We start from the raw sequence: 18,545 nt of genomic DNA, 5'->3' as shown, positions 1-18,545 counted from the left end.
GCTCGGCAGTTTCTCGAAATGAGACTCGGCACACAAAGTAAAGCAGAAAACTTAAAAGACTGCTGTAGCAGGGCCTTCGTGATCTTTTCCATGTGTTCTGCATGGTGCAATTTTGCCAAAACACGGAACACGCGCCCTTTGCTCGATTAAGTTTTGCACGGTTCGTATACGCTCGAATGTGGCGTCTAGAACACGTCTCTCTCTAGGATGCGAGTGAAGAACATATCGCGAGTTCGCAGAGTACAGAGGACAGGGTACTCTGTTTTCGGTGTTGCCTCTTGATGGTGGCGAGGCCGGTGCTATGTCAATCTGTGGCATGGCAGCTCACGTATCGCACTGGGTCGATCAAACAATACTTTCTAAACCTGCGGAGGGAAAGAAAGGAGACAAAACGATCATGTAATGACTGATATTTATCACATTCGTATACATCTTATGAACGGTTAGCATTTCACCAAATTCTGTACGCAAACGCAACGGGATTTAGTCATTCGCGACATCTACTCTGCATCCGGTTCTTGCCCTCCCTCCAATGGTACCATCGGCCGGTCGATTGAAGAGAAGATTCAAAGACCATCTCCTTACAGCAATTGGCAGTTGAAAAAGTTAATGCAACCCCAGTCACTATGCTTGTTCGAAGAACTTGCTGTGGTTCACTCCCTTTCCACATTCAGAAAAGTCCAGACACAAATACAAACAAAATCTATAAACTCATCAAAAGCAAGTCAATGCAACTGGTCCATTACGTGCAATATTTTCCACAGAGCTTCTGCTTAAAAAGCCAACCACGCACTAATCATCCATCATGGAAGCTCCAGAGAGCAAATAGCCAAAAAAATATCTGGAATTCCTCATAGCCAAATATAGCCTCTCTCTTAATCTAAAACAAGCCCGTCGCCGGAATCCGCTACCATATGGCGTCTGCTGCTGGCGGCAAAACCCGCCTTTTCCTCCTGTCAATACTCTCTCTCCTCGTCCTAGGCCATGCAAGATTGGTTCTTGACCGTTCGGATTTCGATGCCCTCAAAACCATCCAAAAGGACATGGGCATCGACATTCAGCTTCATCTAGCCTCCACCAAACCATGCAACCTACCTGGTGTAATCTGCGAAAGAAGGCTCACAAGCAACAATACCTATGTCCTGAGAATCACAAGACTCGTCTTCAAGTCGCAACAGCTCAAGGGGTCGCTCTCCCCGGCAGTCGGACGGCTTTCCGAACTCAAAGAGCTCACCCTGTCCAACAACAAGCTTGTTGACCAACTACCTTCCCAGATTGTTGACTGTACCAAACTGGAAATTCTGAACCTCAGAAACAACAGGTTTTCAGGAAAAATTCCATCTGAATTGTCATCTCTCAATCATCTCCGAGTGCTCGATGTTGGCTCAAATAAATTCACTGGGGATTTGAGTTTCCTTAAGTATTTCCCCAACCTGGAAAAACTCACTCTCTCTGATAATCTCTTCACTGGGAAAATTCCAGCTTCCATACGCTCATTCCGGAATCTCCGCTTCTTTGATGTTTCGGGGAACTTGTTTCTTGAAGGTCCAGTGCCATCGCTGAACAGAGCTGAACCATCCGGTGACACTCTACCGAGACGTTACATTTTTGAAGAGGGTCCTAGCACGAGACCCGGACCGAAACCCAACAGTCCGGAGGTTGCACCAACACCATCACACGCTTCAAGTACTCCAGCTCCTCCTCCATCAGAAAACGAACCATCCAACAGTAAAAAAAGCCGAAGGAAGCTAAGTGGGTGGCTACTAGGGTTCCTAGCTGGAGCAGTTGCTGGAATCGTCTCGGGGTTTGTCTTCTCGCTGCTCTTTAGGCTGACCTTGGCGGCAATCCGAGGGGGACGCAGAGACTCCGCACCAGCAATCTTTAGCCCGATGATCAAGAAAGCTGAGGATTTGGCTTTCTTGGAAAGCGAAGAGGGACTGTCATCACTGACAATCATTGGCAGAGGTGGCTGCGGGGAAGTTTACAAGGCCGAGTTACCCGCGAGCAATGGAAAGATGATTGCTATAAAGAAGATAATTCAACCTCCCAGGGATGCAACAGAGCTAACAGAAGAAGACACCAGAGACTTGGATAGGAAAATGCGCCAAATTCGGTCCGAGATACAGACTGTTGGCCAGATTCGACATCGCAATTTACTTCCCTTGCTGGCGCACTTGACTCGTCCCGACTGCCACTTACTAGTGTACGAGTTCATGAAAAATGGGAGCCTACAGGATTTACTAGAGAAGGTTTCACAAGGTCAGACAGAGTTGGATTGGGTCACGAGGCACCGAATTGCGCTGGGAGTGGCAGCCGGGCTCGAATATCTCCATATGAACCACAATCCGAGGATCATCCACCGAGACCTCAAGCCTGCCAATGTCCTTCTAGATGATGACATGGAGGCCCGAATATCCGACTTTGGGCTTGCAAAAGCTATGCCAGATACCGATACTCATGTCACAAGTTCCAATGTCGTAGGGACTTTGGGATATATTGCTCCAGAGTACCATCTGACTTCCAAGTTCACGGAGAAGAGCGATATATACAGCTTCGGTGTTCTACTTGCCGCCCTGGTCATCGGGAAACTACCATCGGATGAGTTCTTCCAACGCACCCAAGAAATAAGTCTGGTCAAGTGGTTGAGAAATGTGATGACTGGGGACAATCCTCAACAAGCGATTGACCCAAAGTTGATTGGCAATGGGTTCGAGGAGCAAATGCTGCTGGTTTTAAAGGTCGCCTACTACTGTACACTGGATGAGCCAAAGCACAGGCCCAACAGTAAGGACGCGCGATGCATGTTATCTCAGATTAAGCACTAAGCCTCCGTGTAGATGTTGTGATTCCAGATGTGTCACAATAAGGATATATGACCAAACTAGAAAGGCAGTGTACCTTCGGAAAGATAGTCCTATGAAGCTTAATATGTGTCGGTCCTATGAAGCTTAAGTCGTGTCTAGTGTCATTTCTATGTTTTAATGCAATTTCCCTTTATCTTCTTATGCGACTGCTAACTCGTATAACTCTGAAACAAGAAAAGAGAGACCTTCCACTTCCTTGCCATGATATTCGTGCGCGCTTTCCTTGCAAAGCAAATGCAGAACAACACTAGCAATTCAATACGCCTCTAACGTCTAAGATAATCGAGATAAACTGTCCACCCAGAAATCACGCCACTCTGCCAAGATGCGTCGGAACAATTTGCTAACCTAAAAGGATCACACTCCCTGCTTACCGACCTTAGTGCTCACCCAACAATGAGATTATCCAAGCATTCCTTATCACATAAGCCCCTTCTATCGTCTCTAGGATGGAGATGGAACAGCGTATACGCAGGCAGAAGCTGTGATTTGGACAGAAGCAGATCTGCTAATCCACAGAAAGGCTTGTAGACTTGACATTCCACCCTCAAGTTTACCTTTTTTTTTGTTGTCTTATCAGCAGCTCAGGATTCCGCGTCGGTATTGCATAGTTAAAAAAACAATTCGATCTCACTAGATACAAGAACATCGTCTCATTGCAAAAGCGGACCAAGAACTTCATTCAGAGAACCCACAACAGTCACAATTATGGACAACAACAGGACAAAAAAAAAAAAAAAAAACCAAAAATGCACCGAACGCTGCCACATCGGATTCTCACCGAATTCAAATTCCCAACTACGACTTGGCCTTTCGCCAGAGGCACTTCCTGACCTTCTTATACTTGTGCTTGTTCATCTTCCTCTTCCTCTTCTTCTTCTTCTTCACGCTACCCGCACACACACGCCCAGCGTCATCGCCCTCCACGGGCTCCGCCCCACCGAGAGCAGCCGAAGGGCTGGGACCGGGGTTTCTGCAAAACCCGAATGCGAAAACCGGGTGAAGCCGCAAAATCTGTGCTCTCATGGCGTACTTATTATAAAATCCCAGCAAGTCACGAATGGGGGAATTGTCAGCTGAATCATTACTAAGGTGAGCACGCATGATTATTTTCCTCTCTATCTGAATTCCGATAGATTTAAGTATTTACAGGAAGAAGACCACAAATGAAAGAGGACGCGCAAATTGTGGAGAATGTATGTGCATCTCAATGTAGACATGATCTCTAGAAAAAGGATTAACATGACAACCTGAGCCAATATCTAGAGCATGCATGCCGGACTGCAAATTTTTCTCCAACAACTGAAGGCACATCGCATGTATATGAGGTGCAGAAATGGTGACATCGTAACCAATTGCCATGGGGCTATCAACATAAGCTGGAGTCCCAGCTGGAACGAATAAACCCCTATCAACTTCTCCATTGTTTCAGCAACTTTCTTTGAATTAAAAATGCCATAGCACTGCAACTGCTCCACCATTGCTTTGTTCCTATCTATGCCATTTCCACTCGAAAACTGCTACAAAACAGAATTTGTTCCTCCCTTATAATGGTCCGATACAAGTAAAAGAAACAGATAGCACAAGCCAATGTAAATTCAAACGATTTAAAGAGCGAGACAGTAAAAAACCAAAGTGTATCTACAATACAGACCGTCAGTTATCCTGGACAAGTTCCAACATGCTAGAATTCTCTAGATAGAACTTCAAAAATATAGGTGCAGTCTAAAGGAGAACAACCCGATGTAATATAGCAGGTTCTCTACATCAGAGAACCTTGTCCTGCATAGTCCTACAGTGAAGTATGATGACTAGAGTAGCCAAAGAAAGCTTTAGTGAAAGGGACAGTACAACTTATACTGTATCACTATATTCATGTGCAAAGCTACAACCGATGCCATCAATCACAAGTCACAACCTTACAACATAAATGGGCGTGACCTCAACACTGGCTTGATTGCTAAGGTGACAAATCAAGGCTACATTATGAAATCCGTCCAACAAAATTCAGCACATCAAAGACACAGTCCCGATTTCGTCCACGAAATTCTACCAGAAAATAATCTGGATGTACCCAATATTCAAAGCCACATGCTAGTTTTCCTCTATTTATGCCGGAAAGATCCATTATCTGCTCCAATATCGGATACTCTGTGCATCCTCATTTTCAGAAAAGGCTCAAAATTGTCTCTTTCCCTCCCATAACCCACAAAGATGAAATTTTTTAACTGTATCCCTCACCATCTAGTTGAAACTAACAAACCCACTAAGCTGCCGATGCTGCTTGACCGGGACGGAATCATCAGGAACCGACCCTTTATTTCAAAAAGGCGAAGCTAAGACTTATCCACCTCATTGCATACGAAGAACTCGACCAGATTCACCCTTGATCCACTCTTTCCTATTTTTCTCGCGATGGAAATTACTAGCGCGCGAACTAGCGGGGGCGTCAGCAACATCGAGCGCAACGACCCTAGCGACCCGATTTGCAGCCGGGTATGATCGCGAATCAGAGGAGCCAGGGAAAGAGAATCTCCTCCATGCGCGAGGAAGCGCGGTTACCCGTTGGAACGATGAGGAATCGAACCCACGAGAGAGAGCGAGCGAGATGGCGATTGGCGAAAGTAGAGATCGAAGAGTTCTTGGGGACACGGGCACCGGGTCGAGGCAGATATACGCCAGGCCCAGAATGATGTCACTGTTCATGACATATGTCTCTATTTCTACTTCACGCTTATCCCAACCCTTTTTCGTAGCAGAAGTATTTACCGGGAAACCGGGGAAAAATCGAGCAATTTTCAAATTACTGAACAACAAAACAATTATATATACATAAAGAGTGTTGGAATGTAATCGAGTCATAATCATCTCGAATTTAAATTTGGAATGCGAGAGTTTTGTGATTTACTCGGCATTCATTGTAATCTTCATGAATTCTGATATTATCTGTATACAGTTATAATTTTGCACTCAAAAGAGATGGAGCGATTATCATAAAATTTTCAAATAAAAAATCTGAGGCCGAAGAGTGTATATATAGAAAAGTGAATAGATAAATATATAGTTTTACTATTTCGACTGCTTGTTCCTTCCACGAATTTTGAAGGATTTCTCAATTTAGAAGTTGGGCTTGGGCTAATTCAGACCTTGCACCTTGTGCTCATGAATATCAAGGCCCATATCCCACCATTGTGCCATGTAATCCACGGGCCTTTTCATGCTTATTTCTTTTTTTCTGTATGGTCTATAAGGCCGCGTTTGGTAACATTCTCATATTTTTTTATTTCTTTTAATTTTATAATTCTTTTATTATTTTTTTCCTTTTTCCTTTTTCTCTTTGGCCGGTCGTCGACCACCATCATGGCCGCCCGGTGAGCTTGTCGGAGGCTAGCCTAGCCACAGCGAGACCCAACCTCACGCCGGTTGGGGAGGCCAAGCCTCGCCGTGGCCGGCGCGAGGCTTAGGCCGACGAGCCTCGCCATGGCTCGGCATTTCCGGGGGCCAGCGACGCTCCGACAAGGTCACGGCCTCGTCTAGCCGATCGCCGGTGCCGATGGCCAAGGCCGATGATCGGCCGAAAGGAAGAAGAAGAAGAAGAAGAAAGAAGAGAAAGAAAAATTGATTCTAGAAATTATTCTCGAAACAAAAAGCTACTTTTTTTCTATTTCTTGTTTCTTTTTAAATCTATTTTCGAAAATAAAATAAAAAAAGATCTTTTGTTTTTCGAAACAAAAGTTTTACCAAATACGTTTCTATTCTTTTTTTTTTTCCCGAAATAAAATAATAGAAATTTTTGTTCTAAGGAACAAAAAAAAATTTAACAAAGAGGCCCTAACTCATTCGTTTAGAAAAAGAACAAAAATGAGCTAATGTTTCAACGGGTGTACGGAGGTGTAAGCGCGCTTATTGGTGAAAGCCCACTTGAGCACACGATATGAACAAAAAATTTGTAGAGCCTAACCTGCTTGTTTCAAAAGGATCAATCTGAGCAAAACACAAAACCATATTATAAGCTCATTGCTAGAGGACAAAACTCTCGGTAAATGTACGTAAATATTTGACGAGTTGAGGTGAATTGAACTCGTGCATATGATACACACTCTTCGGCTACTTTTACCACTCAGCGGTCAACACTTCCCATGAATAACTTCTTGATTAATAGAGATAAAAATATATATGTCCATTTGATCGAAAATTTAAAATTTATTTCAAAGCTAAATGTTGAGTGCAAAATATTAAGATGCTAGAATATATAAGTTGAATCTGTTTGATAGCTAACTCGTCCATATGCGATGTGAAATCTCGTACATGATTCGAATATATTGTGAACATAATTTGGGATATTGATGTACCGTTAGGATTAATTTTAGGTTTATCTGGGGGCAATTATCCAAAATTACTTCTCTGTATGTTTTTCAAAGGTCAAGCGGCTATCTACTGGGACTATTCTCAGCTTGTACAAACCACCTAAAATGCAATTGAAACTCTATCCTTCCGGTCATTAGAACTTACGGATGTGGTCCCCTCTGTTGCTGTTTTACGGTTTCCCGATATTTCCACAAACGGATCAGCTTGAATCGATTACGACTTTATTCGTAACTTAACGGCAACAACCATAATGTTGCATTCATAACATTTCGCCTATTAATACTTTATTAGCCCTTTACAATACTCACTCGTTTAAGTCGTTGACGTCCACCGGAACTCCAATTGTTAAACATTGTTGGGGCACTTTTCTTGCTCATCGCTCGGAAGATGGAAGTGAAAAGTGTTGGAATACTATACGCGGAAATGACAGGATCTTGCAATTTATGTTAACATGAAATCACTAGAGAAATAAACGAGAAATAATAAGTATACCAGAAATTTACGTGGTTCGATTCGAATATCGGTACTTACGTCCACGGAGAGAGCCAACAGCAAATAATTCATTATAATCGGAGAATCAGAGTTTACAATCACTCACACGCTCAAGTATTTTTTATACATAAATTTAATCTCAAATTCAAAGTGTTTATAAATAAATATCTCACTTGAATATAAATTCATGGCACAAAATTATGACGCGTTCAAGTTCAAAACAAAACCGCGCGCAGCTCTCTGCAGTTTGACGTGTACGGCTTCTACGTGCAGCTCCTTTTCTTTCGTAAGGTTTTTTTTTTTTTTGGTAAAGGTAATAAATATATTAATAAAGCTAAGGCAAATACAAAAGATCGGCACCAAAAACCTACACTCAATCCTCAAAAGGAGACAAAGTGTAGGGGAGCCAATGTAAAAGCCACATAAGCAAACAAGAAAGCCACAAGGGCACAGCAACAAAAGAAACAAGCGGGAAAGAGATAACAACAAGGCATTCCAACCCTCAGCCCCCAAGGAAGCGACTAAGAACAGAGAGCCAGGAAATAAAGGAGCAATTCGCGCAAAGCAGCAACTAAGGAGCACTAAAAGGAAAATTCGTGTACCCAAAAGGTCAAATATTTGACCTGGGCCCACCAGCTTTTTGGGCTCCACTTGCAAAGAGGTTTCGACTGCTTTTCTTCCTGGAGACATGCACCCAAAAGTCAAGACTTGACTTTTGGGCCTACCTTTTCACATGCAGAGGCTTCACCTTCACGCCAAAGGGAGAATTTATATATATGTTCTTATACATGTGTGCCCACAGTCGACACTTTGACTCTAGACCCCACGATCTCATTCCCTTTTTCAATGAGAACTCGTAATTGCAGAGGGAAGACACAGAAAAACTTCCCTTTTTTTCTCTCTCTTTCGTGTGGCTCCTCTCTCGTCGTGGATGTGCAGCTTCTCGCGGCACTTCTTGAGTTTTTCTTTTTTTTGGAATTTTTATTCCAATTTAAAATCTATTTAGAAAATCTTTATCAACAAATTCGATTTAACAAATCGTTATCCGAATTCAAACTCGAGGCGTTAATTTAACAAAAAGGACATGCGTCCTTTCGCATTAACTACTAAAATCAAGAAAATGACTCTCCATCGTCATTACTTTCAATTTACGCGTTCTTGTTGAAGGCTTCCGCAGCTTCTTTTTGGACGTCTTTTTCATGTGGAAGAAACTTATAATATCATAGCTACCCGTGGTTATTTTGGCCGACTAGTTTCAACAATTTCCGTTCTTTGCACTTCTTCCTAGCTTAGCCAGTAGTAGGTATCTAGTTCACTGCTTTAGGTATCGGCATTGTGGCTTTCAACCTAAATGGTTTCAATTTCAACCAATCCGTAATTGATAATCAAGATCGTCTGCTTTGGTCCGCATATGTACGGCTTTGCATTCTTGTTCAAGGCTTCACACGGCTTCTTTCAAGTAAAGGTTTGAAACCCTTACTTTTTCTTTTATTTTATATTATTTCCTTTTTTGTAAACCTTTATAGAGTCCAACGAAACTTCTTCTGTTGACCGAAGACATCCAAGACCCAAAGAAAAAATTTGAATTTCTTTTTTTGTGCATAATCTTGAATATTATCTTTTCTAGTTCTCCTTTTCGTATGTGTGCCAAGGTAAAAAATTTGACCTAAGCCCGCCTTGAAACCCTTACTTTTTCTTTTATTTTATATCATTTCCGTTTTTGTAAACATTTATGGAGTCCAACGGAACTTCTTTTGTTGCCCGAAGACATCCAAGACCCAAAAAAGAATTTCGATTTTTTTTTTTGTATAATCTTGAATATTATCTTTGTCAGAAAAATATATTCATAATCAAATTATATAAAATTTATCCAAGTTGATTGCGTTTTGCAAACGCTCAAATTCGAGACATAATTTAACAACCCGGAACACACGCCCTTCGCCTTTAGACTCGTCGGCTTTGTGTCGCTCAATTAAGGTTTGCACAGTTCGTATATACTCGAATATGGCGTCTAAAACCCGTCTCTCTCCAGGATGCGAGCGAAAAACATATCGCGAGTCTGCAGAGTACAGAGGACAGGGTACTCTGTTTTCCGTGTTACCTCTTGATGGTCGCGAGGCCGGTGCTCTGCCAATCTGTGGCATGGCAGTTCACGTATCTCACTCGGTCGATCAAACAATAATTTCTAAACCTGCGGAGGGAAAGAAAAAAGACGACACGATCATGTAACGACTGATATTTATCACATTCGTATATATCTTCTGAACAGTAAGCATTTCACCAGATTATATACACAAACGCAACAGAATTCAGTCATACGCAACATCTACTCCGCATTTGGTTCTTTCCCTCCCTCCAATGGTACCATCACCCGGTCGATTGAAGAGAGGATTCAAAGACCATCTCCTTACAACAATTGGCAGTTGAAAAAGTTAATGCAACCCCAATCGCTATGCTTGTTCGAAGAACTTGCTGTGGTTTTCACTCCCTTTCCACATTCAGAAAAGTCCAGACACAAATACAAACAAAATCATAAACTCATCAAAAGCAAGTCAATGCAAATAGTCCATTACGTGCAATATTTTCCACAGAGGTTCTGCTTAAAAAGCCAACCACGCACTAATCATCCGACATGGAAGCTCCAGAGAGCAAATAGCCAATAAAAAAATCCGGAATTCCTCATAGCCAAATATAGTCTCTCTCTCTCTTAATCTAAAACAAGCCCGTCGCCGGAATCCGCAACCATATGGCGCCTGCTGCTGGCGGCAAAACCCGCCTTTTCCTCCTGTCAATACTCTCTCTCTTCGTCCTAGCTCATGCAAGATTGGTGCCTGACCGTTTGGATCTCGATGCCCTCAAAACCATCCAAAAGGACATGGGCATTGACATTCAGCTTCATCTAGCCTCCACCAAACCATGCAACCTACCTGGTGTAATCTGCGAAAGAAGGCTCACAAGCAACAATACCTATGTCCTGAGAATCACAAGACTCGTCTTCAAGTCGCAACAGCTCAAGGGGTCGCTCTCCCCGGCAGTCGGACGGCTTTCCGAACTCAAAGAGCTCACCCTGTCCAACAACAAGCTTGTTGACCAACTACCTTCCCAGATTGTTGACTGTACCAAACTGGAAATTCTGAACCTCAGAAACAACAGGTTTTCAGGAAAAATTCCATCTGAATTGTCTTCTCTCAATCGTCTCCGAGTGCTCGATGTTGGCTCAAATAAATTCACTGGGGATTTGAGTTTCCTTAAGTATTTCCCCAACCTGGAAAAACTCACTCTCTCTGATAATCTCTTCACTGGGAAAATTCCAGCTTCCATACGCTCATTCCGGAATCTCCGCTTCTTTGATGTTTCGGGAACTTGTTTCTTGAAGGTCCAGTGCCATCGCTGAACAGAGCTGAACCATCCGGTGACACTCTACCGAGACGTTACATTTTTGAAGAGGGTCCTAGCAAGAGACCCGGACCGAAACCCAACAGTCCGGTGGTTGCACCAACACCATCAAACGCTCCAAGTACTCCAGCTCCTCCTCCATCAGAAAACAAACCATCCAAAAGTAAAAAAAGCCGAAGGAAGCTAAGTGGGTGGCTACTAGGGTTCCTAGCTGGAGCAGCTGCTTTAATCGTATTGGTGTTCGTCTTCTCGCTGCTCTTTTGGCTGACCTTGGCGAGCCGAGGGGGACGCAGAGACTCCGGCCCAACAATCTTTACCCCGATGATCAAGAAGAGGGATTTGGCTTTCTTGGAGAGCGAAGAGGGACTGTCATCACTGGAAGTCATTGGCAGAGGCGGCTGCGGGGAAGTTTACAAGGCCGAGATACCCGCGAGCAATGGAAAGATGATTGCTATAAAGAAGATAATTCAACCTCCCAGGGATGCAACAGAGCTAATAGAAGGAGACACCAGAGACCTGGATAGGAAAATGCGCCAAATTCGGTCCGAGATACAGACTGTTGGCCAGATTCGACATCGCAATTTACTTCCCTTGCTGGCGCACTTGACTCGTCCCGACTGCCACTTACTCGTGTACGAGTTCATGAAAAATGGGAGCCTACAGGATTTACTAGAGAAGGTTTCACAAGGTCAGAAAGAGTTGGATTGGGTCACGAGGCACCGAATTGCGCTGGGAGTGGCAGCCGGGCTCGAATATCTCCATATGAACCACAATCCGAGGATCATCCACCGAGACCTCAAGCCTGCTAATGTCCTTCTAGATGATGACATGGAGGCCCGAATATCCGACTTTGGGCTTGCAAAAGCTATGCCAGATACCGATACTCATGTCACGAGCTCCAATGTCGTAGGGACTTTGGGATATATTGCTCCAGAGTACCATCTGACTCTCAAGTTCACGGAGAAGAGCGATATATACAGCTTCGGTGTTCTGCTTGCTGCCCTGGTCATCGGGAAACTACCATCGGATGAGTTCTTCCAACGCACCCAAGAAATAAGTCTGGTCAAGTGGTTGAGAAATGTGATGACTGGGGACAATCCTCAACAAGCAATTGACCCAATGTTGATTGGCAATGGGTTCGAGGAGCAAATGCTGCTGGTTTTAAAGGTCGCCTACTACTGTACACTGGATGAGCCAAAGTACAGGCCCACCAGTAAGGACGTGCGATGCATGTTATCTCAGATTAAGCACTAGGCCTCTGTGTAGATGTTGTGATTCCAGATGTATCACAATAAGGATATATGACCAAACTAGAAAGGTAGTGTGTACCTTCAGAAAGATAGTCCTATGAAGCTTAAGATGTGTCGGTCCTATGAAGCTTAAGTCGTGTCTAGTGTCATTTCTATGTTTTAATGCAATTTCCCTTTATCTTCTTATGCGACTGCTAACTCGTATAACTCTGAAACAAGAAAAGAGAGGCGAAGAGACCTTCCACTTCCTTGCCATGATATTCGCATGCACTTTCCTTGCAAAGCAAATGCAGAACAGCACTAGCAATTCAATACGCCTCTAACGTCTAAGATAATCGAAATAAACTGTCGACCCAGAAATCACGCCACTCTGCCATGATGCGTCGGAACAATTTGCTAACCTAAAAGGATCACACTCCCTGCTTACCGACTTTAGTGCTCACCCAACAATGAGATTATCCAAGCATTCCTTATCACATAAGCCCCTTCCATCGTCACTAGGATGGAGATGGACCAGCGTATACGCAGGCAGAAGCTGTGATTTGGACAGAGGCAGGTCTGCTAATCCACAGAAAGGCTAGTAGACTTGACATTCCACCCTAAATTTCGCCTTTCTTTGTTTTCTTATCAGTAGCTCAGGATTCCGCGTCGGTATTGCATAGGTAAATAATAATTCGATACTAGATTCAATAAAATATCTTACTGCAAAAGCGGACCAAGAACTTCATTCAGAGAACCCACAACAGTCACAATTATGGACAACAACAAGAGAAAAAAAAAAAAAAACAAAAACAAATTCATCGAACGCTGCCGCATCGGAATTTTCACCGAATTCAAATTCCAAACTACGACTTGGCCTTTCGCCGGAGGCGCTTCCTGAGCTTCTTATACTTGTGCTTGTTCATCTTCCTCTTCCTCTTCTTCTTCACGCTATCCGCCCACACGCGCCCAGCGTCGTCGCCGTCCACGGGCTCCGCACCATCGAGAGCGGCCGAAGGGCTGGGACCTGGGTTTCCGCAAAACCCGAATGGGAAGACCAGGTGAAGCCGCGAAATCAGCGAGCTTTCCGCGTCTCCGCCGATGCCCTCACCCGGAGAGCGCGGCGAATCGCGCGAGCAACCCGGCCTCGATGAGCCGAGGACGGTCTGGCGAGGAGCGAGGGCGGGCGCGGGAAGTGGGCGCGGATTTAACCTGGAATGTCCGAACAGTTTGAGAGAAGAGGGCGCGGCCTTGGCGAGCTTTTGAATGAGAGTGGACATGCCCGAGTAATTCCCACAGAAAAGAAGAAGAAAAGTCGAAGCTTCTGGAGGCGTGGAGGGTCGATCGGCTCATGGAAGCGAGCGGGCTTGAATAAGAAGAAGGAGACGACGACGACGACGGAGAAGAACTGCAAAAGGGGAGCGCAGATCTTACGTCATTTTGGGACCGGAGGGACGTCATTCTTAGGTGGAAAAAGAGCCAAAAGGGCAAAAAAGAAATGCCCCCATGCAGGATCGAACTACAGACCTTCAGTTTACAAGACTGACGCTCTACCACTGAGCTATAGGGGCTAAGTTGGCTTTTATAAAACAATTTTTATAATAATTGTAATGTCCCTCTTAAAATCCACTATATAATAGGTGTCCTCCCCAATTGGCCCCGGTTCTGCGAAAGCGGGAAATTTGCGAATCACCACCTGGTTCTTGGGCATTGCGTCGAATCAATCTGCTTTGCTTCCAATGGAGGAAGACCCGACCTTCGATCCTGTAAAATTTCCCCTTTCTCACATCATTCGTCCCCGTCGTGCGTGCGTTCGATTCTCGCATTTTGTGATTTGTGGATTTTTCTTGTTTCGTTCAGGATTTGATCCATTCGATTTTCAAGACCGTGTGGACGAGGATGGCCCTCGGTTCGATCATCTCTCCGCTTCTGTACTCGTTAATTTTCCTTCTTCTTTTTCCGGGCCATCATCAGCTTTTTTGACTCGGAATGCTCGTTGTTGCAGAGCGCGAGAGAAATGAAGCCGCCGATGCGATGGACAATGAGGTAACCGTCGCGCATTCATCGTTCTTCTCCTCTTATTGTAATGTTATATCACAAGACAAGGCTTGTCTTGAACGAAGGCGCTCGCGAGCTTTCGTTTCCAAACCTTTTTTCCCTACTTTTTCGTGGGCATCGTTTGCTTTCGATGGTTGAATTCGAGAGATGATCGCAATTGATTCGAAGCTAATGGGACTTTGACAAGTTTTGAACCGATTTCTCCAGAACCCAGTTTTGGTACCCGCCTAATAATTTGGGGGCATGGAACATGAAATTAGAGATGCCCCTGTGGAATGAGAAAAATTGGCCTACTCATTTGTCTGAGTCGGATATTTGCCGCAAGAATTTGAACAGGACCGAATGAAAATTTTCCCTTTCAGAAGAATGAAGCGGTTTTCGCTGTAGTTCCTTGGATTTGGTAGCATGAGCTGTGTTATCTATGTTCATTTACGGTCTCTAACTGTATATGAATGCTGCAGGCAGGACCTGCAAATGCGACATCCAAGAAGAATCGACCGACTTCTGGTACTCATAGTCATTGGGCATTACGGTTTTAAGAAATAGGATCGTGTACAGTTTATTTATGGAAAAAGAAGCCACTTTCAAATGGTTTCTCATTAGGACTTGGCTGTCTTCTTTGATGTAGCTAATGCTAATGCATTGAAGCTGAGCTGCGAACTCTTGCGGCTCTTCATTACTGGTTCGTCCTTGCCAGAATTTGTTTTTTGCGTCCTTGATGGTATAGTAAGAAGCCTCATGTACTTCACATTGATGCAGAGGCTGTGCAAAGGGCTGCTGCTATTGCTGAGGCGGAGGGTATGACAAAGGTTGAAGCAACTCACTTGGAGAGGATTCTTCCCCAGTTACTTCTGGACTTTTAAAACGGTCCTTCCTGATATAGCTTGGACACTGAAAAATCAGGTTTTGATGAGAATTTTAGCATGTTTTCCAAGAATCAGATGATAATTGGTTCATGCAAAAACAAGTACTTCATAGGTAGAACCTAATTACTATACTCCCTTGTCCAAATTGATAAATTTTTGTTTCAACCTCCATGCTCCATGTGAAATAGTGAGGATGTAAAGTTTCACGGAATCTTATGTCAGATTTCAGTTTTAACTCAATCAGGATTTGTAAATGAAATCTTCCTTTGAAGATTACGTAAAAGTACATCATGTTTTATTCTGTATGAGGTCAAGACATACTTTTTATGAACCTATTTTCTCTCCTTCCTTCTGGCTCTATCTGATGTCACGCCAAAAGATCCTGTAGACTTCCATCTGAATTTGATCTTTGAAGATTATATTAGATAGTTCATGCTTAAAGTTGGCTGCCTTGTGATTCCATCGTCTGTAGTTCATAGTGATGAAGGCAACAGACATGATGCTGCAATGCTTTATATCTGTGAGTCAGTGATTACGTTGTTATGCTCTTTATAAAATATTTAACTGGAGAAACCGAAGTATCAAACTCGAAAGTTGATTTTTGAATACAATGCTGGGTCAACTAGGAACAGATATGGCGGAGATTCTCCAAAAAACGAAAATTAGCTAATTTCTAGAATGCATTGCCATTTGCTGTCTGACTGATGTTTGTGGTGTCTCAAATTGACACTAATTGTTGATGTTCCAATACCTGCAAAAGGGGTACAATCTTCTAGGCAACTCTTTTTGTTGCTGGTAACAATATTGTAGGTGACTGAAAACAAAGATATGTGAACGGTACATAGAATTTTTTCTGCATTTTGTTGTAGCCAAACCAGAGTTTAGGTTGCCTTCGTGTTTTCTAGGCGTCGCTGAGTTTTTCTATTCAAGTTTGTGTAGAGCATTGCTGTAAGGCCCCCTGACTCAAGAAACGACACTATTCTCGATTTAGAGAAAAGATCCTAGGAATGACAAGCTTCTTGATAAGTTTTTGGAAGTTTACCCGGTTTTACGGATCTTCAGAAGTTTCAGCATTGCTGTAAGGCCCCCTGACTCAAGAAACGACACTATTCTCAATTTTTCTATAATGCGAATTCTGGTAGATGTCAGCTGATTAGACATTCTTTTTTAGAAGCTCTAGTTTGGCGCCTGAACTAAGGCAATTTCATATGGTGCTCTTCCTTGAGTTAAGACAGAGTTTTAAGCAATATGTCTCACACTTTGCTCTTCTGTTGATGATTGGTCTTGAGTCTTGAGTAAGGATTACATGAAATAGGAACATTCGCTAGAGACGATTAGCTTGAGTTAAATACTCTATCTACCAGTAAAGAGATTCTCTGACAGATTGTTTGGCTATTTGAGTAGGCTCCTCATCTTCCCTGTAAGTTGTTCAGGATAGAGATTATATTCTCCACACCAGGTGCATTATTGGCTAACCTAGACTACATACCTTGGATACCTGAAACTACAGTACTTGTCCTTCATTTGTAGTCTTAGACAAGACATTTTCCATTTGTTATTACCCGGAGTAATTAGTTTAGTGAATTCTCTATTAACTTTAGGGTTGGGCATTAGAACCGGCTCAAACGAGTTGGTTATGGGCGGTTCCCGGTTCCTAAAATTTGGAATCGGTGATAATCAGATGGGTTCCTATTTCCAAGTGTGGACCGGACTCATTTATCCTTCTTTTTTTTACAATGCTTATTATTAATAAAAATTTCTTAAAAAGTTTTAGTCAAAATTGAAAGAAATAGAGAAAACTCTAATAGCCTATCTGTGGAAGATCTTCAGTGTCAACCCTAACAGCCTGACTGCTTGACCTCTCAATCTGAGGCCGACCTCTCGCCTAAGTCGCCTCCCTCAGTCCCTCTCGCTCAACGCTTTCCTCTTGCGATCTCATCTCAAGTCTTGACTCTCGCCTCCTCTCTTGCTCTCGCCTCTTCTCACAAGTTGAAGAGCCAATCGTGAGTCACAATTTGTGATGGCAATCACATCTCATCAAGGTAAATACTCATTTTGCCATTCTTCGTACAAAGAATAAACTAAGAATTGTCATGAATCTGTGTCTAGTATATGTGATTGCCGGGATCTTCTCTATGAGTTTCGCCCTGGTGAACCTCACTTAGATCTAACCTCTAGACCAAGATGCCCTATGTGTTCGCTTGTTTGTGCAGCTTGATCACATTGCTTTGAGGCTTTCGTTGTTCCTCTCATACCTAAGCTGGGAATCTCTGGTCATGAAACCATATGTCGAAACCATCACCGTCGATTCCTAGACCGACCTAGGAAGGAGATTGATCAGTCTGGTTCTCGGAGCAAGTGGGGCCAGTTCCTGGTTACACAAATGCGAAACTGACCTTTCTGATTTGGTTTCTGATTTCAAAGTAAGAATCAACCCACGTTGAAATCAATTATCCTTAATTAACCTCAGGGTTTTTCATAAGAATGATGGGATGCGTTTCCCTCGTGTGTTGATTTGGCTGTGTCTAAGGATCGGGGAATGAATTATTTGTCTATGCAGGGGCATAGACTGAAGGGTAGGTGTCGGATAGCAGTAACATGATGACAGTGGAAGTCATGAAACGTTTAGTGGATTGATTATCTACTAATACACCATCATGGGGAATATTTGGGGACAAGTAAATGGTCATCAAACAGCATTAAAAACATTATCTACTGGTCAAACGCTGTCAATATGAAAGATACGAAGCAATTCAAATCCTCCAATCGATGCTTGTCTTGTTACATCTTTCAAAAAAGTTCACCTCGTGTATCTTTCACGAGCACGTCGTCCTTTCCATGTGAACGTTTCGTACAATAATTTCTCCAACTCTAAGGTACAGATTCTCATATCTGTTTACCTATCCGTGGCATTCTGTCCAACTATCACGGTATAAATAACCGGCCAAAAAAGATGGGTAACACTCAAGTTAAGAGCAGTCTATGTAGACAAAACTTTCCTGCTCCGTGAAACATAAAAAAACTGAGTCACTTTGGGACGCACTTAGACTCTTTTGATCCTTTGAAGTATGATTAACACAACATACGATAAACAAGTATTTTCCCTTTCTGGTAAGGCAAGGTTTAAGATATCTTTATCATAGGACGGCTAAAGAACTATTTCAAGCCCTACATAGTGCACAAACAAAAGAGTTGAAATGCTCGATGAGACAATTACTTTTGTTAAGGGAAAATGACCTGCGAACCTGTGGAGAACAATGCACATGCGCCCA

General features: G+C 43.1%; 4 protein-coding genes and 1 non-coding gene across 5 annotated transcripts; 3 read left to right on the top strand and 2 right to left on the bottom strand.

The window, feature by feature from the left end:
• The first annotated feature begins 781 nt into the window (after positions 1–781).
• LOC104426215 (leucine-rich repeat receptor-like serine/threonine/tyrosine-protein kinase SOBIR1) lies at positions 782–3,003 on the top strand. The gene has a single exon (XM_010039188.3). It carries the CDS (start codon positions 915–917, stop codon positions 2,823–2,825), a length of 1,911 nt encoding a protein of 636 aa, XP_010037490.1. The 5' UTR covers positions 782–914; the 3' UTR covers positions 2,826–3,003.
• Positions 3,004–10,431: 7,428 nt separating this feature from the next.
• Positions 10,432–12,562, top strand: LOC104426213 (leucine-rich repeat receptor-like serine/threonine/tyrosine-protein kinase SOBIR1). The gene is given in 2 exon segments (XM_039304582.1): positions 10,432–11,077; positions 11,080–12,562. Coding segments are annotated over 2 exon segments (1,902 nt in total). The 5' UTR covers positions 10,432–10,470; the 3' UTR covers positions 12,375–12,562.
• Positions 12,563–13,069: 507 nt separating this feature from the next.
• Positions 13,070–13,810, bottom strand: LOC104426211. The gene has a single exon (XM_010039186.3). The coding sequence runs from the start codon at positions 13,627–13,629 to the stop codon at positions 13,216–13,218; it is 414 nt and encodes a 137-aa protein (XP_010037488.2). The 5' UTR covers positions 13,630–13,810; the 3' UTR covers positions 13,070–13,215.
• Positions 13,811–13,848: 38 nt separating this feature from the next.
• Positions 13,849–13,920, bottom strand: TRNAT-UGU. The gene has a single exon. It is a non-coding gene; the product is annotated as a tRNA-Thr (tRNA).
• Positions 13,921–14,013: 93 nt separating this feature from the next.
• Positions 14,014–15,578, top strand: LOC104426210 (protein MHF2 homolog). Its single transcript, XM_010039185.3, has 6 exons — positions 14,014–14,115; positions 14,210–14,258; positions 14,355–14,395; positions 14,869–14,914; positions 15,036–15,089; positions 15,167–15,578. The coding sequence occupies exons 1-6, from the start codon at positions 14,089–14,091 to the stop codon at positions 15,268–15,270; spliced, it is 321 nt and encodes a 106-aa protein (XP_010037487.1). The 5' UTR covers positions 14,014–14,088; the 3' UTR covers positions 15,271–15,578.
• The last annotated feature ends 2,967 nt before the right edge of the window (positions 15,579–18,545 follow it).

This window comes from Eucalyptus grandis, chromosome 11, assembly GCF_016545825.1.
Source record: "Eucalyptus grandis isolate ANBG69807.140 chromosome 11, ASM1654582v1, whole genome shotgun sequence".
In the NCBI taxonomy this organism is placed as follows: Eukaryota; Viridiplantae; Streptophyta; class Magnoliopsida; order Myrtales; family Myrtaceae; genus Eucalyptus; species Eucalyptus grandis.
The sequence above is the reverse complement of the archived record's forward strand: the minus strand, read 5'-3'. Positions and strand labels throughout refer to the sequence as shown.

Coding starts and splice junctions, on each gene's coding strand:
- LOC104426215 (XM_010039188.3), top strand. CDS start 915: ATGGCGTCTGCTGCTGGCGGCAAAACCCGCCTTTTCCTCCTGTCAATA.
- LOC104426211 (XM_010039186.3), bottom strand. CDS start 13,629: ATGTCCACTCTCATTCAAAAGCTCGCCAAGGCCGCGCCCTCTTCTCTC.
- LOC104426210 (XM_010039185.3), top strand. CDS start 14,089: ATGGAGGAAGACCCGACCTTCGATCCT. Junction 14,259..14,354: donor GTGGACGAGGATGGCCCTCG/GTTCGATCATCT, acceptor TCGTTGTTGCAG/AGCGCGAGAGAAATGAAGCC. Junction 14,396..14,868: donor CCGATGCGATGGACAATGAG/GTAACCGTCGCG, acceptor TGAATGCTGCAG/GCAGGACCTGCAAATGCGAC.